The sequence below is a fragment of the Myotis brandtii genome, unplaced genomic scaffold, assembly GCF_000412655.1.
Source record: "Myotis brandtii unplaced genomic scaffold, ASM41265v1 scaffold125, whole genome shotgun sequence".
In the NCBI taxonomy this organism is placed as follows: domain Eukaryota; kingdom Metazoa; phylum Chordata; class Mammalia; order Chiroptera; family Vespertilionidae; genus Myotis; species Myotis brandtii.
In genome coordinates, this window is record NW_005354385.1 from 5,942,169 (window position 1) to 5,964,215 (window position 22,047).

The window sequence follows — 22,047 nt, forward strand, 5'->3', positions numbered from 1 at the left end:
GGCAATTAAAAAAAAACCCATTCATACAATTTAAGTTTGTCTGAAATATATTTTCATTGCCAAAAAATAAAAATGACATGAAGAAAATAGTCTGGAATATAGTCCAGGGAATAAAGGACATGACCAAGTAGCATTCTTTATCTATAATCTTTGCTCCCAGCTTTACTTCTAAATATGTTTTTATTAAACAACGTGAATGGTGCCTCCTGGAGTTGTGCACAACCCATGAGTCTGTCCACAGAGGAAATGACTGGAAAATTAGTAAATCTACATCCTCCCATTCCACCTTTCCCAGCGTTCATGTTACGTACATCACTCTGCAGCTCATAGGCCCTCTTTGCTTGGATAATGTCGTTTTGATCGGGTAAGCATGTCCAGTGATGCAGGATATTCCGGTAGTCAATGTCACTGACCAGTGTCTGACATTTCTTGGCCAGCAAGATGCCTAACATATCCACTGGGGTACTATACTTGGTCTTCGATTTTTCAAAGTCCTTCTTGTACTCTCTTTCACTTTGAATCTTCCCTGCATTTATGGCACACATGATTTTGGGGTCATCTTCAATGCTCTGGGCTCCAATGTGGTGGCCTTTCTGTTTTTCATATGCTTCTTTGTATTTGTACTAAAATGTCAGAAATATAGGTTTAGAAATCCAGTTCTATTACCATATACACACTGAGAATGACAACATGAACATCCATTAGCAAACAGATAAGAATTTTACTTTGCAAATGTTTTGGCATCTCTGAATAATTTTAAACTAATATTTTATGCTATCATTACACTAATAACTGTAGTGTAATCATATATCTTCATTGGTGGAACCCTTTCCTCCATCAACTCTAACTGTGATTCCAAAAATATATTTTTCTTCTCTATGACAACAAAGGGAAAGGTCTTAGAACGTAGCAAGCAGGCCTGGAGGAATACATGTGGAAGCAGTTACAAAGTGGGGCCCGCCAGCTGCACTAAGGTTGTTCAGCAATGTGAGACCAAGGGGGTCGGATCGAGGGCACTTACGTCACTGGCAATGTCCCTCGAGGCCTTGGCACTTTTGATGGAAATAGCATCAGCTCTCAGGTCATAGTCCTTCATCTTTGATTCATCCCATCCCTTGGTGTAAAGTTTCTGTGTGGAGGATAATACACAACAGAAAAATAAAAGGGTGATAGACAGTTACTAGGCCTATTCCAGAAAGGAAGGTGGTAAGATAGAAACAGTATTTGAATTACTCCTAGAGCAGCTTAAACAACAATCAGGAAATCTCTTACTTGGCTGATATTGACAGAATTGCTCTTGGCCAGCATGATTTCTGGGGTGTCCGGCATCACATGGATGGAAGTTTTGTCAGCATCCCAAGCTTCTGTATATAAGTGCTATGAGGGAAATAAGGTAAGACCCATATTTTTTAAAGGCGGTACATTACAGTTATTATCACATTTAACTCACTTAAGTAAAATAGCCTATTTAAGGTTATTTGGAGATGAGGGAAGCAAAAGGGTAGTGAGGAGAGTTAAACCATATGATCGTTTCACAGCTAATACGAAACAACATAATGATCTCAATTATTAATTCTTTTCATCCAGTAATACTCAAGCTTACTCAGTACCTCCAAGGATGGAGCTTGGCTATAGAACTGTGATGTAGTAGAAATCCCTAGACTTCAGAGTCAATCCCAAGTTCAAACTCAACTCCACTATGTCCAAGCTATGTGATATTGAAAAAGGTGCATAATGCCTCATATTCCTCATTTCTTGGAGGGAGATAATCATATCTTTTTTATTGAGTATTTTTTGAAGATTAACAATAACATATAAAATGCATCAGTCATAGTAGGCACTCAACGAATTGTATATTTTCTATTGCTGTCATTACTGTGGTTACTGCTGATGGGTGTGGTATAGAATAGAATTTCTGGAGCGTTAATACCCCTAATTCTGAGGTTTGCTGAGAGCCAATTTCACATTCTTCAATGAGCAAGCACTCAATATCACCACCTGAATGTTTGGAAGATGTCCAGGCAGGTGTGGGAGAATTTAGATAAGTTGAATTCAATCTAAAATGTGCATATTAAGGTTCTATCCACTGGATAAAGAATTCGCTCAGTCTCAATAAACAGATTGCTAGAACTCCGGAAAAAAGAACTGATCATCTATCTTATGTAATAAAACTGAAAGCAACAATAGCAGCTCACTTTTCAAAACAATTTCCACAACCTAAGGAGAAAGAATAAACCAAGCAACTAATTTGAGTTGTGTATGGTACTTCTATAAACACTGTGTTTCCCAGACTTTAAAACAAAAGGCTAAATGTTATATATTTCTCACTTTATGAGCTATATTCACGAGAAGTATGACTCAGGTAACTGGAAACAGATGAAGACTAACCTTGCTCATTGTCAGGGCATTACTCTTTGCCAGGACAATTTCTGGGGTATCTGTAATGCATGTGAATTTGAGCTTATCTGCAGGCAGACGGTACTTCCTGTCACTCAGGATTTCTCCAGCTCTCTTCACCTTTTCGACCTCTACGGAGCCAATGGGCACCCATCCAATGCCTCGCAGCCACTCAAGATCAGCCTTGTAAATAGCCTGAAAACGAAATAATGTCAAATATTTATTAAAAATTACCTAGACAACTTGGTGTCTGACCCTGATTTAGCATTTACAGAGGATGTATAATTCTGAATCTTACTTGTGTAAATTTCTGGGAAGACCCACTGTGGTACAGAGGGGCTAAACACTTTGTTCCTGAAGGTAGCCTTGTTTTAAATACCCCGAAATCGCTATAATAATATGGATTTCATTGATACAAAACCATTTTAAGGAAATTACTGTCTGCCTCCTGATACAAAGAGCTTATTTTCTGATTTGATTGCCCATATTGTGTGGGACTAATAGAACACAGTTTGTTCTTATCTAATTGGACAATGGCCTTCACAGCCAGTCCTATAATATAAAGAAAGGATGACCACATGTTGAATTAATGTACTTTCTGGGAACAACAAAAAGGGTGTCTTTTTCATATAATTCTATATACATGCTTCTAAGACAAAGAGTACATATATTTTTACTCTTATTTATCTTATTTTCAGTCCTCTTTTCTGTCATAATTCAAGTAAAATAAGATATTTCGTCTTTCTTTCAGTTTTATTCTTTGAATTTAAATAATTGCTTGAAGGATAATTTTTCTCATTATTAAGGGTAACAATCCTTTTTATTTTTATGGATTTTTGGGAAACTCTCTTTTTACAGTGCCACGACTTTTATCATTCTTTTGAAAGTGACTACTTATGAGAGCCTGATTTAAAAAACAAAAAGGAGCTACTAAACCAATAAGGTAGCATTTAAGTGCTCAGGACAATTTACTAGCTGATAACAAAAGTGCCTGACATATTCCTAGGAAAGTATTGTTTTCAGCTTCTTGGATAAATTATCTCAATGTATAATTCATTCCTAAACTTTCTTTTACCAGTTATAATAGATATTCCTGTAAATTAAGTAGTCAGAAAAAGGTAATGCAATCAATTCATTTGGAAAGTTAGGTTTAGTTAATCCCTAGAGTGCCGGGGAGCGCGATCACGCTCCTCCTGTCTTTCGCCAAAAGTGCCAGGAGCGCTATCAAAGCTTCGAAATGGCGTCCAGTTCTAAGTCTGCTTTTATTAGTGATGATGATATTGCTAAATATGTCAATGTAGTAAAGGTTTCCTTAAGTTTTTGAATATGTAACTTCATTTACTTGCGATTCATAATTTTTTTCCTAAACTGCTGTAAAATCAGCAAAAATGCCTTGGCAATTTTAGCATAGTTCCTAGGATATTGGTTGGCACTCAAAGGGTTAAACTAGAACATCAATGAACTTAGATAGAAAAAAATATATATTTATTTTCATTAACCTCTAATGGAAATATAGCATTTCTTTCAGTTATGAGTTTAGTCAAGAGATCATAGTAGTATTGACACTGCATGAGATTTGGTTGGCAACAGAGATGGCAAATATTTTCATATCCAATTACAGTTGTGCAGACATCTTGAAATATGTATGCTCATAACTGCTTTGAAATTAAGCTAGTTATAACACTCACTGCTAGATATTTTCATTTAATGTGTCAATAAAAATCCATATATAAAAATGTATACACACACACACACACACATATATGTATATGTATCTATACTAAAAAATGCCTGTGGCCCTAACGCCGTAATGACCAAAGACCAGTGTGGGTGGGCAGGGCTGCAAGCGCGGCAGGGGGTGGGCGGGTAAGTGGGTCCACGTGATTTTGTGCGCTGGGCTTCTAGTGTATATATATTTTAGATTTATACTTTTTATGACATTGTCCTGAGAAGTTGTCCATAGGTCTCAACAGATTGCCAAAAAATTCCATGGCACACAAGAAGTTAGACCTCATTTTTAAGCTTTAAAAACACATTTTGAATAATAGTAGACCTACTCACATCACTCTGAAGGTCATAGGCCTTCCGAGCCTGAATGACGTCATTCTGGTCGGGCAGACAGGTCCACTCATGCAGGGGATGCTTGTAGTCTATGTCGCTTACAAGGATCTGGCACTTCTTGGCCAGCACCACGCCCAGCATGTCCACGGGGCTGCTGTACTTGGTCTTTGACTTCTCAAAGTCCTTCTTGTACTCCCTGTCACTCTGGATCTTGGCCACGTGCATGGACCACATCATCTTGGGGTCGTCTTTGATGTTCCGGGCTCCAATGTGGTGGCCGAGTTGTTTACGATAGCCTTCCTTGTACTTGTACTGAAAAAAAGAAAAGGGATATGAGTCTAATGATAAGAACATCTCATATCACATTTCATAATTTCATATACAAATTTCTGTATTTATTTTGATCTTTGCTACCATTAGTGTGAGAAAGGTAAATATTGTCAAGCCCGTTTTATAAAATAGAAACCTAAAACTTAAAGGGATTAATTTATTCAAGGCCACATCATAAGTGGGAGGCAGAGTTCAGACTAGAATGAAGTAGCTTCTGGTTCCTAATATTTTTCCCTTTCTCTTAAACAATACTACCTAGTTTACATTGGATTGCTTAACAAGTAAAGGTAAAACATCTTGTATAATCTAAAAAAGCATCTACTTAATTTAAAGATGTGGCTATTTTTTTCTAAAAAAAATGTTTTGATGCTTAGAATATCTTCCTTGTAATTAGAATTTATGGTGAATTCCTTGGTTGAGTATATGGGCCACATTTAGATAGTTTCACCAGAAAATGCCTCCCTTATTAGCCTGTTAATGTCATTGAACTTTCACTGTGAGAAAGTCATGCCTTGGGTCAACAGTCTCCTTACTTTTAAAATTCAAGAATAACATCTTATGGTCCATTTTGCCATGAGATGATCATAGTATGGGCTTCTTCAGTTTAATAGCCAGAAAAAGTTTAAATAATTGAAGGAATGAAGCATAAATCTAAAGTGTGGGATCCTTCTAGAACAGTGATGGCGAACCTATGACACGCGAACTCATTTTTTTGGTTGATTTTTCTTTGTTAAATGGCATTTAAATATATAAAATAAATATCAAAAATATAAGTCTTTGTTTTACTATGGTTGCAAATATAAAAAAAATTCTATATGTGACACGGCACCAGAGTTAAGTTAGGGTTTTTCCAAATGCTGACACGCCGAGCTCAAAAGGTTCGCCATCACTGTTCTAGAGGAAGAAAAATCTGGATTTGGGTTCTAAGCAGCCCTGGAACATAATGAGGGCATGGGACACCCCCCGGAGATGTTTCTCATGAGAAAGGAAGGAACAGAGAGAAGAGATAAGTGGGTACTGAGAAAAAGCTTTGCTTACTTCTCAATTTGTTCTTGTAACCAGTTAGGGGCCTCTGGGTAGGAAAACTTCACTGAAAGTTAAAAAGTATGAACTAAAACTCTAAACGCGTCCATCATCAAGTCTTCTTTTAATGCCAAAATAAATGGATACAAGTAGTAGAAAAGTGTTCACATTTATATTGGTTGATTTGCATGTGCTATCAATGTATTTTTTTAAACAAATATCTGGATCAACTGCTGCTCAATTTCTGACACTCAAAAATATGAACTCATTTTTAGTGTGCATAAAATATTTACTTTTAAAGAAAATTTCTCTCTTTAATTGATTAATAGGTATAATGGGCATAGTATCTTATGCTTTTCTTCATTTTTCTTTGCAACTTTGTACATTGGGAAATCGCTAAATGAAATTGAGACGTGTAGGGACAACAAAAATTCTGTCAAGAAAAATTACAAAAGCTTCCATTTGTGAACATCTTTGAATAAAAAATGCCTCTTCTAAAAACATCAACTTACCTCACTGGCAATATCTCTTGAAGCCTTGGCTGCTTGGATTGGAATGGCATCCACACGCAAGTCATAGCCTTCCTTCCTGGACTCTTCCAAAGCAAGTTTATAGAGTTTCTGCAGAAAAGAGAGTCATTAAATCACTCCTCCTTTCATAAAAAATAAAACTGTTAATTATTAAACGTTTTCCATCCTCATTTAAACTTCAGAAACAAATCCACAAAGTGAAGTATTAGGGTGGGTTTGTAAAAAATTTGGTTTCATAGGCACTTAAAGATTTTAAGGGACATGTTCTGAACTTTGGAATTTTATTGATTGGCAAATTTCAAAAATTTGGGGTTGCCAAAATTTTGTCTTGCCAAACAAACACATGCTAAAAAACCTATTTACTATCACTATCATAAAATAAAAGGCCATTTTAATATTAAAGAAGGAGAAAGAATAAGGAAAGTATTTTAAAACGAAATATATTTGGACTCATAAAAAACTCAAGGCCTTGTCCTTTTTCTTCCTCATTTTGTTGTGGATTATCATTACAGACTGTGATCTACTTGTAGAGTAGAGTTTCAGAATCACTGGCCTGATGAAAATGTTGTTCCTAAATGAAACACCTAGAAAAATGCTTGCAAACAACATGAAATGGTAACCAGAACATTAATAAAGCAGCAAAAACAATCATTAGTGAGTTCCAAGCCAGTGCCTACCTGATAAATAGTTATTGAACCAAATAATGACTTGATACCCACATTGTCATATAGGGGAAGGCTTGAGGAGTATAATTTCTATTGGAACATTCCTCCATAAGCATTCCATTCCTGATACTCTGTTACTAAAGGGCTGGCCTACTTTGTAGATCTAACATATAGTCCAAAATTGAATCAAGGGAGAACTATCTCTTACTGGCAATGTTAGTTTGGAGTATGTACAATAAATTAGTCAAAACAGTTCATTAAGAAGACAGTTACAACAGTTCATTTTTGTCTTCTGTTCATTATAAAAGCAATCGTTTACTCACATCACTATAGTTTATTCTGTTAAGCTTGGCTAGCATGATTTCTGGAGTGTCAGGCATAACATGGATTGTTTTCTTATCATTGTCCCAGGCTTCAGTATATAAGCGCTATGAAAAAAAAAGATGAGAAAAATTATTTTGGAGTTCACAGATACTTCTTTGATTATGTGCCAGTCATCTCGCCTCTAAACAAAGTAGAAATAAAATTATTAAAGTTGCATATAGTCCTATCTTTTATGTAGATAAATTAGTATTTCCAAGAGTATTTATCTCACTATTTTGTTCACTCAGAGTTTTGCTTCTTATTTAAAAAAAACAGTCCTGAAAGTATAATTGGATTGAAGCATTTACAATCTGTAGTTATAAAATAATTATAGCACATTGCATTTTCAACATAAGTTTAATATAACTACCTATGATATTATAATGGAAAAGTAATTTTTAAAGGTATCATAAACCCTATGGGAATTTTTAAAATGTAGTAATATGTCAGCATTTTTAACTTGCTCTAATGTGAATTTTGGTATCTAACAGGGAGGAGTGAAGGCTCACCTTATTCATGTTTATAGCATTGCTCTTTGCCAGCACCTGCTCCGGGGTGTCAGTTATGCTGGTAAATTTCAGTGCATCTGGACGCTGACGGTAGATATTATCACTCAGTATCTCCGTGGCCCTCTTGGCTTTAACAACTTCCAAGGAGCCAATTGGAACCCAGCCAATGCCTTTCATCCATTCAAGGTCTGACTTATACAAATTCTGCAAATCAACAGATAAAAAGCCCACATTCATTAATTAATGTTTCAGATTCATAGTCACAAAATGGCTCATACTAGAGAAAATAAAAAGATAAGGCTCCCAGCACAGTTGATCACTCATGTGTAAACATTATTGAATCCAGAGTATATTTTTTTCCTAAGCATCTTTTTTCCTATTGATGAACAGATAAGGCTCCCAGCACAGTTGATCACTCATTTGTAAACATTATTAAATCCAGAGTATATTTTTTTCCTAAGCATCTTTTTTCCTAAGCATATTTTTTTTTTTGTACAGAGGATTATACCAAGAACTAGGAAATATTTTTTTTATATAGTAAAAGACACAGTCATGTCTTTGAGTGTATTACAAAATTTTTACACAAGATAGTATATTAGATATTTCCCAAATTATTCCTTTTATTTTACTCTCAATAGGACATGCTAATTGTTAATAAAATTAGATTATTGTTTTTTTAAGAACCAACTTTATTTTATTTTTTATTGAATTTATTGGAGTGGCATTGGTTCACAAAACCATACAGGTTTCAAGTGTACAACTCAACAAAACATCATGAAAAAGATAAGAATGCCTTAGAATTTTCCTGTCAGTAGGTATAAAATATGAATGTTTGTTAAAATAATTTAGTGTAATATACTTTTGTTTCCTAACTCTCCCCATACTACCCTCCATTGACATATACATACATTTATACCACTTCTGAAAAAAAAAAGTGTAGCTACATATTTTTTGAGGATTGAGTTTCATCTAACTCAGACAGAGGAAGCCCAAATTACCAGGAAGAAATATACCTATATAAAATTGATAATATATACTTTATTTCCTCTTTTACATATAACTTTTGGGGATGAAAGATTTTGAAATAATTTGTAGTGTTACCAATGGGAAACTGTTTTTGGAACATTCAATTGTATACTATTTAGAAATATGCAAACAAATTCTACCAGTGATGTCGAACCTCTGACACGCATGTCAGAGGTGACACGCGAACTCATTTTTTTGGTTGATTTTTCTTTGTTAAATGGCATTTAAATATATAAAATAAATATCAAAAATATAAATCTTTGTTTTACTATGGTTGCAAATATCAAAAAATTTCTATATATGACATGGCACCAGAGTTAAGTTAGGGTTTTTCAAAATGCTGACACGCCGAGCTCAAAAAGTTCGCCATCACTGTGTCCATTGGCACTAGTCAGAACCCACGGACATGCTTCAGATCTGCTTTTAACATGCAGAACCAGCATCAGGAATACTCACGTCGCTCTGGAGGTCATAAGCTTTCCGAGCGTGGATGACGTCATTCTGGTCGGGCAGGCACGTCCACTCATGAAGGAGATGTTTATAGTCCACATCACTGACCAAGGTCTGACATTTCTTGGCCAAAACGATGCCAAGCATGTCCACCGGGCTGCTGTATCTGGTCTTGTATTTCTCAAATTCTTTCTTGTACTCGAGGTTACTCAGCACTTTGGCAATGTGAAGGGACCACATCATCTTGGGGTCGTCATGGATTGCTCGGGCACCAATGTGGTGACCCAGTTGCTTACGATAAGCTTCTTTGTATTTGTACTGAAAGAGAGAACCAGTAAAAGAGGAGGAAGCTTGACGAGCTCTTCCCTGTTGTTCTTGCTGCGGTGATGCTTTTCTGTGAAACCCTTAAGACACGCGGGGCGTTTCATCATGTGCTGCTGTGAGCGACACATTGGGGTGTGCTGACTCCCAAAGAAGAGGATGGTGCTCTTGCTGCGGTGCTGCTTTCCTGTGAAACCCTTAAGACACTCAGGGCATTTCATCATGTGCTGCTGTGATGCGATACATTGGGGTGTGCTGACTCCCAAAGAAGAGGATGGTGTGCTCACTCTCATGCTCCCACAGTATAACTCCCCAGTGAGTCCTTTATATTGTGCTAAAAATTATTTGTTGGCAAAAAGTGATTAAAAGTGAACATTGAAAGGCTGAGCTCAATTAGAGTGACAGTGTCTCAGAAGTCGGTCATGTGGGAGGGTGCATCCGAGATGTGTTTACATGGTTCGTTAATTTTATTTTCCTAAGGCATTCTGAGAAATTTCCTCTGCACAAACAATCTGGGGGGCGGGTAGTTTAAAACCAGGCAATTTTTGTTGTTTGATGGGTATAGAGTTTCAGTTTTGCAAGATGAAGAAGTGAGAACATACTTAACACTACTGAACGGTACACTTGATAATGGTGTTATGAGTTGTTTTATCATGCTAAAAAAAAAGAAAAACCTATAAAAACGGACAATATTGTTACTCTTGGATTAAAGTCTAGGTTGTCAAGGAATCTGATGTTTTTATTTTTAGGGTAAAGGAATATTGATTTTGTGGACCCCTCAGCAGGAAAATTTATAGCTTTCTTGCTATTCTATGTCCTTCTTCAAGTCATGGGGAGAACTCAGTTAAACTTACTTCTTTCCTGGAGTTTTTGCCTTGGGTGTATCCTGAGGAGAGCTCATGGGGCTTTAGCAGTAGCTCAATACATGTCCATCTAACTAATCAAGGCTCTCAGTTTTATTAAGAAAAACCCAAGTGACAAGAATCAAAGAAACCACATTCCAAGCCAGGCTTTGTCCTGTGATGCTTGTGACCTTGGGCAGGTTACCTACTGTCTCAAAGCTTCCATGTATTTGCCTACACAATAAAGGTGGCTAAGATGGATGATGACGGAAGAGACTTCCAGCTGTGTTTCTATACTGGGATGCCCCATGTAGGAACTGGCCTGTTGGTAACAAAGGTAGGGACTTCATCAGCACTTACATCACTGGCGATGTCCCTGGAGGCCTTGGCAGCCACAATGGAAATGGCGTCACTTCTCAAGTCATAGCCTTCTTTCTTGGCTTCTTCCATGGCCTGGCGATAGAGGCTCTGAGAACAGAAGTAATACCTTTTAGTTAAGGCACTTGCTTTCACTCTAAAAATGTATTTTTGCCTAAGGAAGACTACCTTTGGATGCAGAACTGCACTAGTATATTCTGCTTTAAATATATTTTTAAAAGATATAAGCATACCTCTTCTTTATAGATACATTGTATTAGGCAAAAAGAAATCAATATGGGTAATCAAAACAATGAATATGGCCAAGTCTTGAAAATGAGTACTTAAATTTTCCAATGCTCTCAAACTGAAGAAAAGTCTGCCTTCCCCCTCTCTTGTTAAAAACACATGCATGTACACACACACACACACACACACACGAAATCAAGATTTTTCCTGAATAAGCCAGGTAATTGTTCTTTGTCAAGAACAATTGGGCAAGAAGCTGTTTCTTCAACAGTATTTCTGGACTGCAAAAATATATGATGACAAATTTAGCTGGAGATAATGCATAAAAGAATGTATTTTACTGTCTTCAGACAATTCCCAAATGGATAAATCTAAGAATTCTCTTTCAGTTCTTATAAATAAACAAATACACCTCAAGTTATTTTGAGCATGTTAAAAATTTAATTTTCATGGTGACTTGAGTGTGAAGGGAAAAAATTAAAGTTACTAAGCAACTATTTTGTACCAGGCTCCACACTGGGCATATTATATATATGACCTTATTTAGTCATCACAGAAATTCCATGATAGGCATTTTATCTTGTTTTACAGATGAGTAACTGAGGAAAAATTCACAGAACAATTTTGTAGCAAGTACTAATCTGATAAGAGTAATAATTATTTTTAATTAAAATTACAATTTGTTTCAATCATTAATAATTGACTTTGAAAGCTTTCCCCCCTTCTGGAGAAATTTTTATATTTATCAATTTCTCTATCTATCTATCTATCTATCTATCTATCTACTTTTTGAATTCAGTAATACATATATTCAGGGTAGAGTAATGGGCATAAAAATAAAAATATTTGGTCCTCATGAGAATTAAATCCATAATTCTGACCTTCTTACTACACCAGCAAAGATCAATGTGGTCAGATCAAGGAAATAAAGTAAATAGTCTTACCTCACTATAATTTATTTTATTTTGTCTTGCCAACATAATTTCAGGTGTATCAGGCATGATATGGATTTGGGTCTTGTCTTTGTCCCAGGCTTCTGTGTATAAGCGCTATGAAAGATAAAAAGGTTAATGAATTAGAAACACAATGTTTGCTGTAAACAGGAGTTTGCAATTTAGAGATCATGACAAAGTTGAAAGCCAGCATCCTCACTATTTGTGCTGTGTGCTTTATACCATACTCTTCAGTCGCCTTAATATTACAAGATATTTATTATCACTAAATATAAATGTAGACTAAGATATGACCAGTAAACATATGTGTTTCATTTCAAGATCACCTCCATTCCAATTAAATGAAAAGCAAATATTTCCAATCATATATGCACATCCATATGCACTGTGGCTATATAAACAAATCCTTCCCATAGTTTTGTTGTTTGTTTGTTTATTAACTGCAAATATACCTGGATTAGCCATCTCCAGATTTCTTATTTTATAAATGTTATGGAGATGTGAATTTGACTTGTTTGTTCCATATTTACCTAGATGAATACCCAACAAGAAAGAAACCTTGATACCAAACCAGGTGTAACTCTCACAGACTTCAAACAGTTTGCACACTAAAAAGCTGTCCTATTTTTAATTCTGGCTATTTCCCAAGAGGCCTCAAAGCAGAAATTCCCACATATATTTTTGAAATCCTAATGTAACTGAATAGAGAACTCAACCAAATCACTATACATAGATGGCAATGGCATAAAACAAAAAAGATGAATTAATTATCAATATCCTCAAGAGCATATAGCCCTGTTTTACTTTCCCCCAAACTGGGGGCTCACCTTGTTCATGGTGATGGCGTTGTTCTTTGCCAGCACCTGTTCCAGGGAGTCAGTCACGCTGGTGAATTTCTGCTTGTCTGGAGGCTGGCGGTAGATGTTGTCACTCAGTATCTCTGCAGCTCTCTTGCACTTGACCACATCCAGCGACCCGATGGGGACCCAGCCAATGCCTCTCATCCACTGGAGATCTGATTTATACATGTTCTGGTGAGATAAAAACAAAGGCAAGTATTACTCAAGCTGTTATGACACTTGATTTCAAAAATAAAAGAAAAAGACTGGAAACTTTGGATAGCTAAACTCCATGTCTATTAAAATATAAAGGCCAATTGGATAAAGATTCATGTACTATGTTCTCTTTAAAAGAAAAGGCACAATGAATGAGGGGTGAAGAAGAAAAGCATTATTCTTTCTGAGAGCTTTATCTAATCCTAGATCATTATCTATGTATTACTACAGTTATTTTCAACATTTTTAATCTCATGGCACACATAAACTAATTACTAAAATTCTATGGAACATCAAAAAATATATTTCTTGCCCTAACCGGTTTGGCTCAGTGGATAGAGCATCGGCCTGCGGTCTGAAAGGTCCCGGGTTTGATTCCGGCCAAGGGCATATACCTTGGTTTCGGGCACATCTCCAGTAGGAGGTGTGCAGGAGGCAGCTGATCGATGTTTCTTGCTCATCGATGTTTCTAACTCTCTATCCCTCTCCCTTCCTCTCTGTAAAAAATCTGAAAAAGAGGTACAATTTTGACTCATTCACATCAGACGGCTATCATTGTGTTGGCTGTTGTCATATTTTAGTTTGACAATCTAAGGGAAAAAAGGTCAGTGCCCCTGACTAAATAGTTAGATATTGCATGTTTTAAAAATTCTTACAGCATGATGGTTGGATATCACTGTATTACTATCTTGAGGTTGGTGACCATTGGTATGTAATGGGTCTCAGTACTCACGTTGCTCTGGATTTCATAGGCCTGCCGAGCGTGGATGACGTCATTCTGGTCGGGCAGGCACGTCCACTGGTGCAGGTAGTTCTTGTAGTCCACATCACTGACCAACGTCTGGCACTTCTTGGCCAGCACCACGCCCAGCATGTCCACGGGGCTGCTGTACCTGGTCTTCGACTTCTCAAAGTCCTTCTTGTACTCCCTGTCACTCTGGATCTTGGCCACATGCATGGACCACATCATTTTGGGGTCATCCTTAATGTTCCGGGCTCCAATGTGGTGGCCAAGTTGCTTGCGGTAACCATCTTTGTATTTGTACTGAAATAAAAGCAGTGATTTTAAAAATAAAATAAATAAAAAGGTCTAAAAGTTTTATTAATTTAAAAGTTTATTATTTCAAAATTGGTAATTCTTTCAGAGAAATGGAATCATCTGAATATCAACTTATCTCCTCATCCTAAACTCTGATTAGACTTCACAATACTCTAATGCAGCGGTTCTCAACCTGTGGGTCGCGACCCCTTTGGCGGTCAAATGACCCTTTCACAGGGGTCACCTAAGACCATCCTGCATATCAGATATTTACATTACGATTCATAACAGTAGTAACATTACAGTTATGAAGTAGCAACGAAAATAATTTTATGGTTAGGTCACAACATGAGGAACTGTATTTAAAGGGCCAGAAGGTTGAGAACCACTGCTAATGGGAAGCTATGCCAAACTATGTAGTTTTATGGTTTGCAGACATAAAGTCCCTAAAACAAAAGCAGCAACACTTTTAAGAAAAATCCGTTGGAATTATATGCTGTCTTTTCTTCATCTTGGGCCAGTGAAACCAGAAATCTTACATATGATTTTGAGAATGCTACTCCTGAGTGCACAGATATGATTTCACCCTCCAAACCACCTGTTACCCCTCCCAAACACGGCTCTGCGGAATTTTATTTGACTCCCTGCAATGGACTGGCTTGGGTTTTCCATCTAGTGTGTCCGGCTCTGTCAGACATCAAATTTGGCTGAGACTTGTTGGTTGGGATTCCTCAAGTAAGAAATCAGATTCTATAACTACAAGAAAGCTTATTGTTGGAGGTGGTGGGAAGTGCTGACTCCGGTATTTTCTCTCCACTTCAGGTAAGAACATGACACAAATCCTAATGTATATTTATGGAAGTCTGAGTTCTCCACCAAAGGACCCACTTCCTTCAGAAACAGCCAAAAGAGAAATCAGGCTCACCCTTTTGTTGGTTTTTGGTTGCTTGCCTTTGCTTTTCTGTTTTTGGTTAAAAGGAACTCAAAGGAGGCACTTAAGATAATTTTTCAGAGGAAGAGTTGACAAAAACACAGAGCACGTTGGGGGAAAGGTGTATTTCCCTAGACCTAGCTGTAACCAGGTCTTTTTCTGATGTTGAACCAATACATGTAACCACGTTATTTTTTAAAACTTTTCTGGCATTTTCTTATTTCTCTGTGGGTTCTGTGCTCAAAATATGGAGATAAATGCCTCATAATTATAGATATGAGCAATTGTATATTCAAATTTAATTTTATACTGAAGTTTAGGATACCTTTCTCTATGGGGCCTGAATATTAAAGTTTTTTGGAATTAAAAATATAAAAGAGCTTTTTCTAATGAAAAACATTTCTTTCATTTAAATCACAATAAATGTACTTAATTGGCACACAGATGCAGGTCCCTGTTGGAATGATGACCGTGATGACCCTGTCCCGTCCAGCCATGTACACGGAGTGTTGTTACTCACATCGCTGACGATGTCTCTGGAGGCCTTGGCCGCCACAATTGGGATGGCATCGCTTCGCAAGTCGTAGCCTTTCTTCTTTGCTTCTTCATTGGCAAGTTTATACAGAGTCTATAGAAGGAAAGTCAAGGTTAAAGCAAGAGGCTTGAGAGCAACCATTTGAAGAGTTTCAAGTGACATACCATTTCATCTTAAAAAGGATAGGTTCTGGAAACAATTTAAAATTCTAGTAATATTGAAGGTAAATAAATCATATCTTACCAAAAAAACTAAATAGCATTAGAAACAAGTGAGATATACCAATGGGTAAAAGCATAGACTGATATATTAATCTATTATTAATCTACTATGGTACCTAATAGATTAATATATAATACTAGAGGCCGGGCACACGAAATTCATGCATGGGTAGGGTCCCTAGGCCTGGCTGGCAATCAGGGCCGATCTGTGGGGCAACCAGCAGGGTGATGGGGGGGGCCTGCTGGCACCTGCCTTGGCTGGCCTGGTGCCGCCTGCTTGCCAGTCCCACACCCTGCTGCTGCCACAGGTTGCCTCCCTCTTCGAAGTGACCAGCGGGGCAATTGGGGAGGCCTCTGCTTGCACCCGCCATGGCTGGCCTAGGGTCTGTGGGCTGAGGGCAGCTCCTGCATTGAGCGTCTTCCCCCTGGTGGTCAGGGCATGTCATAGCGACCAGTCATTCCACAGGTCATTCTGCCGTTCAGTTTACTTGCATATTATGCTTTTATTATATAGGATATAGATTTATATGATATGTTATTCATATCAAGAGATTAATATAATCTAGAAATATAGATTGATGGATAAACATCAATTTATACATATTTCAAAATGAAAAAGAACTTACAGAATATATTTAATTTTTTGTTTATTATATATATACTTATATACTTTTACTCATTTCTTTATAATTTAAAATTTTTTGACAATCGTAATATTTTATCATTTTTAGAAAAAAAAAAGAAAAAATTGAAATACCATTTAAAAAGTAGATAACTTGACCACCATCACAACTTTGATTCTAAATCTTAGCTGTATCATGTTAGTAGCACATGCATTTATGACATTGCATTTTACTTAAAAAAACACACACAATAATCAGTGTTGTTAATGGAGAACACTGCTTTTCATGCCTGAGGCTTTCTTTCTATAAAAGGAGCTCAATTATTTTATCTCTGGCCTTACTCCTTTTCCAGGTGCCTTTACTCTCTGCCCCTGGAGAGGTGTAGGGATTTACTGATTTATCTAACTGTAAGGCTGGGATAACTGGGTACGCCCAGCTCAGCCCTACACTGTTCCCTCTAGGCACAAGCTCAGTGCCCTCCTCCGTGCCCCTGGGCTCTAAGTGGGACCACACCCTGAATGGGGTGGAGCTGATTGTCCTGCTACAGGGTGGCTTGCACCTGAATGAGGAACCCAATTCCTTGGTTCAGTGAGCAGACTGCCTCTCCTACAAATGTGTTCTTGAGCCTAACTTTAGTAGTAACAAAGGTGAGATTTTAGTTTCATTTCTACTCTTTAGTTTTCCTTCTCAATTTTACTGAGGATCCAGGTGGGGAAGAGGTGCATATTAGCAGAGCCCCCTTAACACAGTGGCCTGCGCCTGAATGAGGAACCCAATTCCTTGGTTCAGTGAGCAGACTGCCTCTCCTACAAATGTGTTCTTGAGCCTAACTTTAGTAGTAACAAAGGTGAGATTTTAGTTTCATTTCTACTCTTTAGTTTTCCTTCTCAATTTTACTGAGGATCCAGGTGGGGAAGAGGTGCATATTAGCAGAGCCCCCTTAACACATTGCCAGATTTAGCAAATAAAAAGATAGCATGACCAGTTGAACTTGAATTTCAGATAAGCAACAAATAATATTTTAGAATAAATATTGAGCCAGTGTTTTATGTGGCTATCCTACCTCTAGCAATGCCAAACATACTACTCAGTCCCACTAACTCACACTAGCAGTGGCCATACGCGGAAAAGGTAATGTGACTTCAGTTTGCCTGTGGAGTCCTATAGCAACCCAGATCTGAAAGGTCGGATGGGCTGAGTGTTCATACCACAGAGCCGCATGTACCATAATAGCTGAGCACTTCCATAAAAGTAAGTGCAGAAAAACCACCGAGAGCAGCAGCAACAAAATAAGTGTAGCACCACAGAACTTTGCTCCTACCTCACTGTAGTTGAGTTGGTTCTGCTTTGCCAACATGATCTCCGGGGTGTCAGGCATGACATGAATTTGAGTCTTGTCTTTGTTCCAGGCCTCTGTATATAAACGCTATCAAAGAAGATATTGATGGAAAACCATTTGAAACAAGAATTACAAATCGTCAACTTACAACAGGATTATTACTGATCTAATTGAGGAAAATAAACTGGACTCGAATATAAGATATTCAATTGGAGGTTTGAGTCTTAATGCTGGTTATCAAGGTTTAAAATAGGAATAATAGAAATCATTTAGAGGCTTTTAGGTATGCAATTTAGGAGGTAAATGTGACCCCACACTTTCATGGGTAATATGACTCCACTAGTCATTGAAGTATAATAACATCTTTTGCATCCTGAAGAAGCTTGGCAGCTGGGGCTCACCTTGTTCATGGTGATGGCGTTGTTCTTTGCCAGCACCTGTTCCAGGGAGTCAGTCACGCTGGTGAATTTCTGCTTGTCTGGAGGCTGGCGGTAGATGTTGTCACTCAGTATCTCTGTAGCTCTCTTGCACTTGAGCACATCCAGAGACCCGATGGGGACCCAGCCAACGCCTCTCAGCCACTGGAGATCAGACTTGTATACATTCTGGGAAGAGGAAAAAGGCAGAAATTCTTCACTAAGACCAAAAGACTTATGGTAAAGATGCAAATGGATTCAGTAATAAAGTACCATTCTGGTTGTTACTGTTTTTCACAGAAAACAAGCTCACTGTATTAGGCAGACGAAAAGAGGAACTATGTTCAAAAATGACCCCCCCCAAATGTCTCCTATCCATAAGAAAAGTGGTCAAATATTTCAGGTTTTTAGGAGAGAAGTGATCCAAAATAATAACTTCTGTAAGTCAGTTCCGTGAATGCTATTGTAATGTCCATGTGCACAGGAAAAGAGTGCCAACCAGAGTAAATAAATATTAGTCCTTGTCAAATCAAATAGTCTGCACCTACTAAAAGCCATATTTGAAGAATATTGATGACTTGTTGAAATGTCAGCAATACAATATTAAGTGAAATAATTATGTAGATATATTGTCTGGATAAATTCAAAAGCAGGAATGGGCTTTTTCAATGGTTGGATTATGCTGGATTATTATTGCCTTCTGTGTATTTTTTCTTATATTTCAAAATATCTGTAATGCTCTTTTTAAAAAAAAAAGAGAGAGAAGTTAAAATAATAATTTAGAATCCCTGAAGCAGAAGTTGGACAGTTGTCACACTATCCAAGACTCAGGGCAATAAGGGACCATTTCATTGGTCCAGGGCCCAGTCTATTCCCTACCAAGTTCTCAGGAAGAGAAGCATTAATTTCTTTCCAGAATAATCTTTTCATATTTTTATTTCTCTCTTTACTTTAAATCATTTTTCCCTGCTAAAGATTTTTGTAAAGAGAAACGGACTCATAGATACAGAGAATAGACTAGTGGTTGCCACAGGGGAGGGAGGGTTGGGGACTGTGTGAAGTAGGTGAAGAGATTGAGAAGTACAGATTGGTAGCTACAAAATAGTCACAGGGATGTAAACTACAACATAGGGAATATACGCAATAATATTATAATAACTATGTACGGTGCCAGGTGGGTACTGGAAATATCGGGGAAAGATTATAAAGTATATGATTGCTTAACCACTAGGTTGTACACCAGAAAGCAATACAAAATAATATTAATGTAAACTGTAATTGAAAAAATAAATAAAAAATAAAAATATTTATTTAAAAAATTGTGTGTACCCATTACATATTCATAACTATATCACAACGAAAGGATTGGACCTTTGCCCAACTCATTAGAAGGATTTTACCTGTAACAACAATAAAGTAGAAAAATAGACTGATCCTTTGCAGTCTAGACAAGAAGCCTTTTGGAATTGTCCTGTGCTGACTAGTTATTGTCCCCTAAATAACAACAGGAGGAATGAAAACAATAATATTTATACCTCTGGAGGGCCTTTTAATGTTCAAATGCTTTCACATTACTAAGACTGTGTCACAGTGTGAGAGAGGCAATCTTGAAAAGGGGCTCAACAAATGGAAGAATGCAAGCTGTCTGTCACTGCTGTCACTCCATGGAGGGCATGAGCCATTTTAACTGCCTTTCATGTGCAGGAAAAACCTTTCTTTTTGGAAAGAATTTCAAAACACAAGGTTCTATATGTCGGAAACTACACAACAGATGTGCGAGTTTTCACAGGTAGACTATACCATTTCTAGGAACAGCCCATTAATGTATAATTATTATTAATTTGTTTTATTCTCCAAAGTCCTCTAATGTTTAATGATTCCTTCAAACGTTTATAAAATAGGTGCTGCAGGAAATGTGCTTCTCACACCCGGTTTGAGATGCTGCACCTGCTTCTCATAGGTCCAGCTTCTGTCACTACCGTGTGACCCCTCCACAGAGAGCCGGGCCAGGAGGAGAAAGTGTCACTGAAATGATCCAATAGCTTCCAGGCTCAGTGACTTTTTAATTTTATTTCATAAGAATAACATTTAATGGCATAGCAGGCATTAGTATTCCATCAATTATAACACCATTTGTTTTGTAAGGAGAGCTAAAAAACAATTTCAGAGTAATTAAAAAAAAAGAATGTGTTCTTGCCTCCTTAAAAGAATAAAAGAAAACATCTCCCTCTGGTGGACCCTGAATTCTAACATTGCTTAATTCTGGTTTTACTTTTATAAGATCAAATCCAGCTTATAAACTTCACTTCCTTATAAATCCTATTAACATATTCACAATAAAGCCATAAAGCTATACACTGATTCAGATACCAAATATCACTCAATAAATCCTAGTTTGAATAGGCCATCGATTGTATACAAAGAATAATTTTTGTATAGTTTATTTCTGCACACAGCTCTGTTATAGATGGTGAATTTGGTGCCACCTATTGCTACCTTCTCCAAGGAATGTGAGTTCACGGATTTCCCACCTTTGCATGTCATTATGATCCTCAGGTACTCACGTCGCTCTGGATTTCATAGGCCTGCCGAGCGTGGATGACGTCGTTCTGGTCGGGCAGGCACGTCCACTGGTGCAGGTAGTTCTTGTAGTCCACGTCACTGACCAACGTCTGGCACTTCTTGGCCAGCACCACCCCCAGCATGTCCACGGGGCTGCTGTACCTGGTCTTCGACTTCTCAAAGTCCTTCTTGTACTACTCCCTGTTCTGGATCTTGGCCACATGCATGGACCACAACATTTTGGGGTCATCCTTGATGTCCCGGGCTCCAATGTGGTGGCCAAGCTGCTTGCGGTAACCATCTTTGTATTTGTACTGAGATGAAAATGGACAAATCAGGCTTTTATTGTAAACCCTTAGAGACCCTAAGACTGTACAAAATCATCTTGCTTACATTTCAGTTGTAAGTTGACTTTTGCTAATAAACACTAACTCAAGCCAGTATCCTGACCTTTACCCTAGAAGTTCAATAGAGGCAGTTCAATAGATGTAATCAGTATAATTGCAGTGTATGCCCTAAATCACTCATAGCCTAGTAATAAGAAATAGTTCTGGAGGCAAGACGTGCACACAGTAGGGAGAGGTTACCTGTGGAAGGGGGGAGAGGCATTTGAACCTTGGAGAAATGGATTTTATGTGCTAGCAGCATGTCAGGAAAGAGATGCACCTGGTGACATGGTGTGTTTAATGAGTAATGACATGACTGTCTGGTTCCTGCAAGGGTAGTACTATAGGTCAAGGGCTATCTGCAGTAGCAACTAGGAGAATTTATTATTTCATAATGGATCCATGCATTCTTTGGTGGTGGCAAATGTATGGCATCACTTTGAAAACTGATTATTCTAGTAAAGTTGTAGCAGGCCAACTGGGTAGAGTGTGCTCCTTACATGGGCCAAAAATGTTTTTATTATTCTATGTTCAATGGTTTTACCCTCAAATCTGAGCCAATTATCTAAAATACGAGAGGCCTGATGCACAAAAATTTGTGCATTCGGGAGGGGGGGTCCCTCAGCCCGTCCTGTGCCCTCTCGCATTCTGGGACCCCTTGGGGGTGTCCACCTGCTGGCTTAGGCCTGCTCCCCGGGAAATCAAGCCTAAGCTGGCAGTCAGACATCACTCTGGCAGCTCGGGAGCCCTCGGGGGATGTCCACTTGCCAGCCAGGAGCAGGCCTAAGCTGCAGTCAGACATCCTTAGTGCTGCTGAGGAGGCGGGAGAGGCTCCCACCACCACTGCTGTACTGGCAGCCGTCA

At 37.8% G+C, this 22,047-nt stretch overlaps 1 protein-coding gene across 1 annotated transcript in view; it reads right to left on the bottom strand.

Annotated features, from left to right (window-relative positions):
- NEB (nebulin) overlaps positions 1-22,047 on the bottom strand; it is a 195,250-nt gene that overhangs the window by 84,966 nt on the left and 88,237 nt on the right. The window contains 17 exon segments of the mRNA XM_014534158.1: positions 312-623; positions 1,022-1,129; positions 1,273-1,377; positions 2,389-2,592; positions 4,459-4,770; positions 6,324-6,431; positions 7,330-7,434; positions 7,879-8,082; positions 9,361-9,672; positions 10,878-10,985; positions 12,068-12,172; positions 12,904-13,107; positions 13,865-14,176; positions 15,622-15,729; positions 17,802-17,906; positions 18,221-18,424; positions 20,800-21,111. Coding sequence (XP_014389644.1) covers positions 312-623; positions 1,022-1,129; positions 1,273-1,377; positions 2,389-2,592; positions 4,459-4,770; positions 6,324-6,431; positions 7,330-7,434; positions 7,879-8,082; positions 9,361-9,672; positions 10,878-10,985; positions 12,068-12,172; positions 12,904-13,107; positions 13,865-14,176; positions 15,622-15,729; positions 17,802-17,906; positions 18,221-18,424; positions 20,800-21,111 — 3,228 coding nt within the window.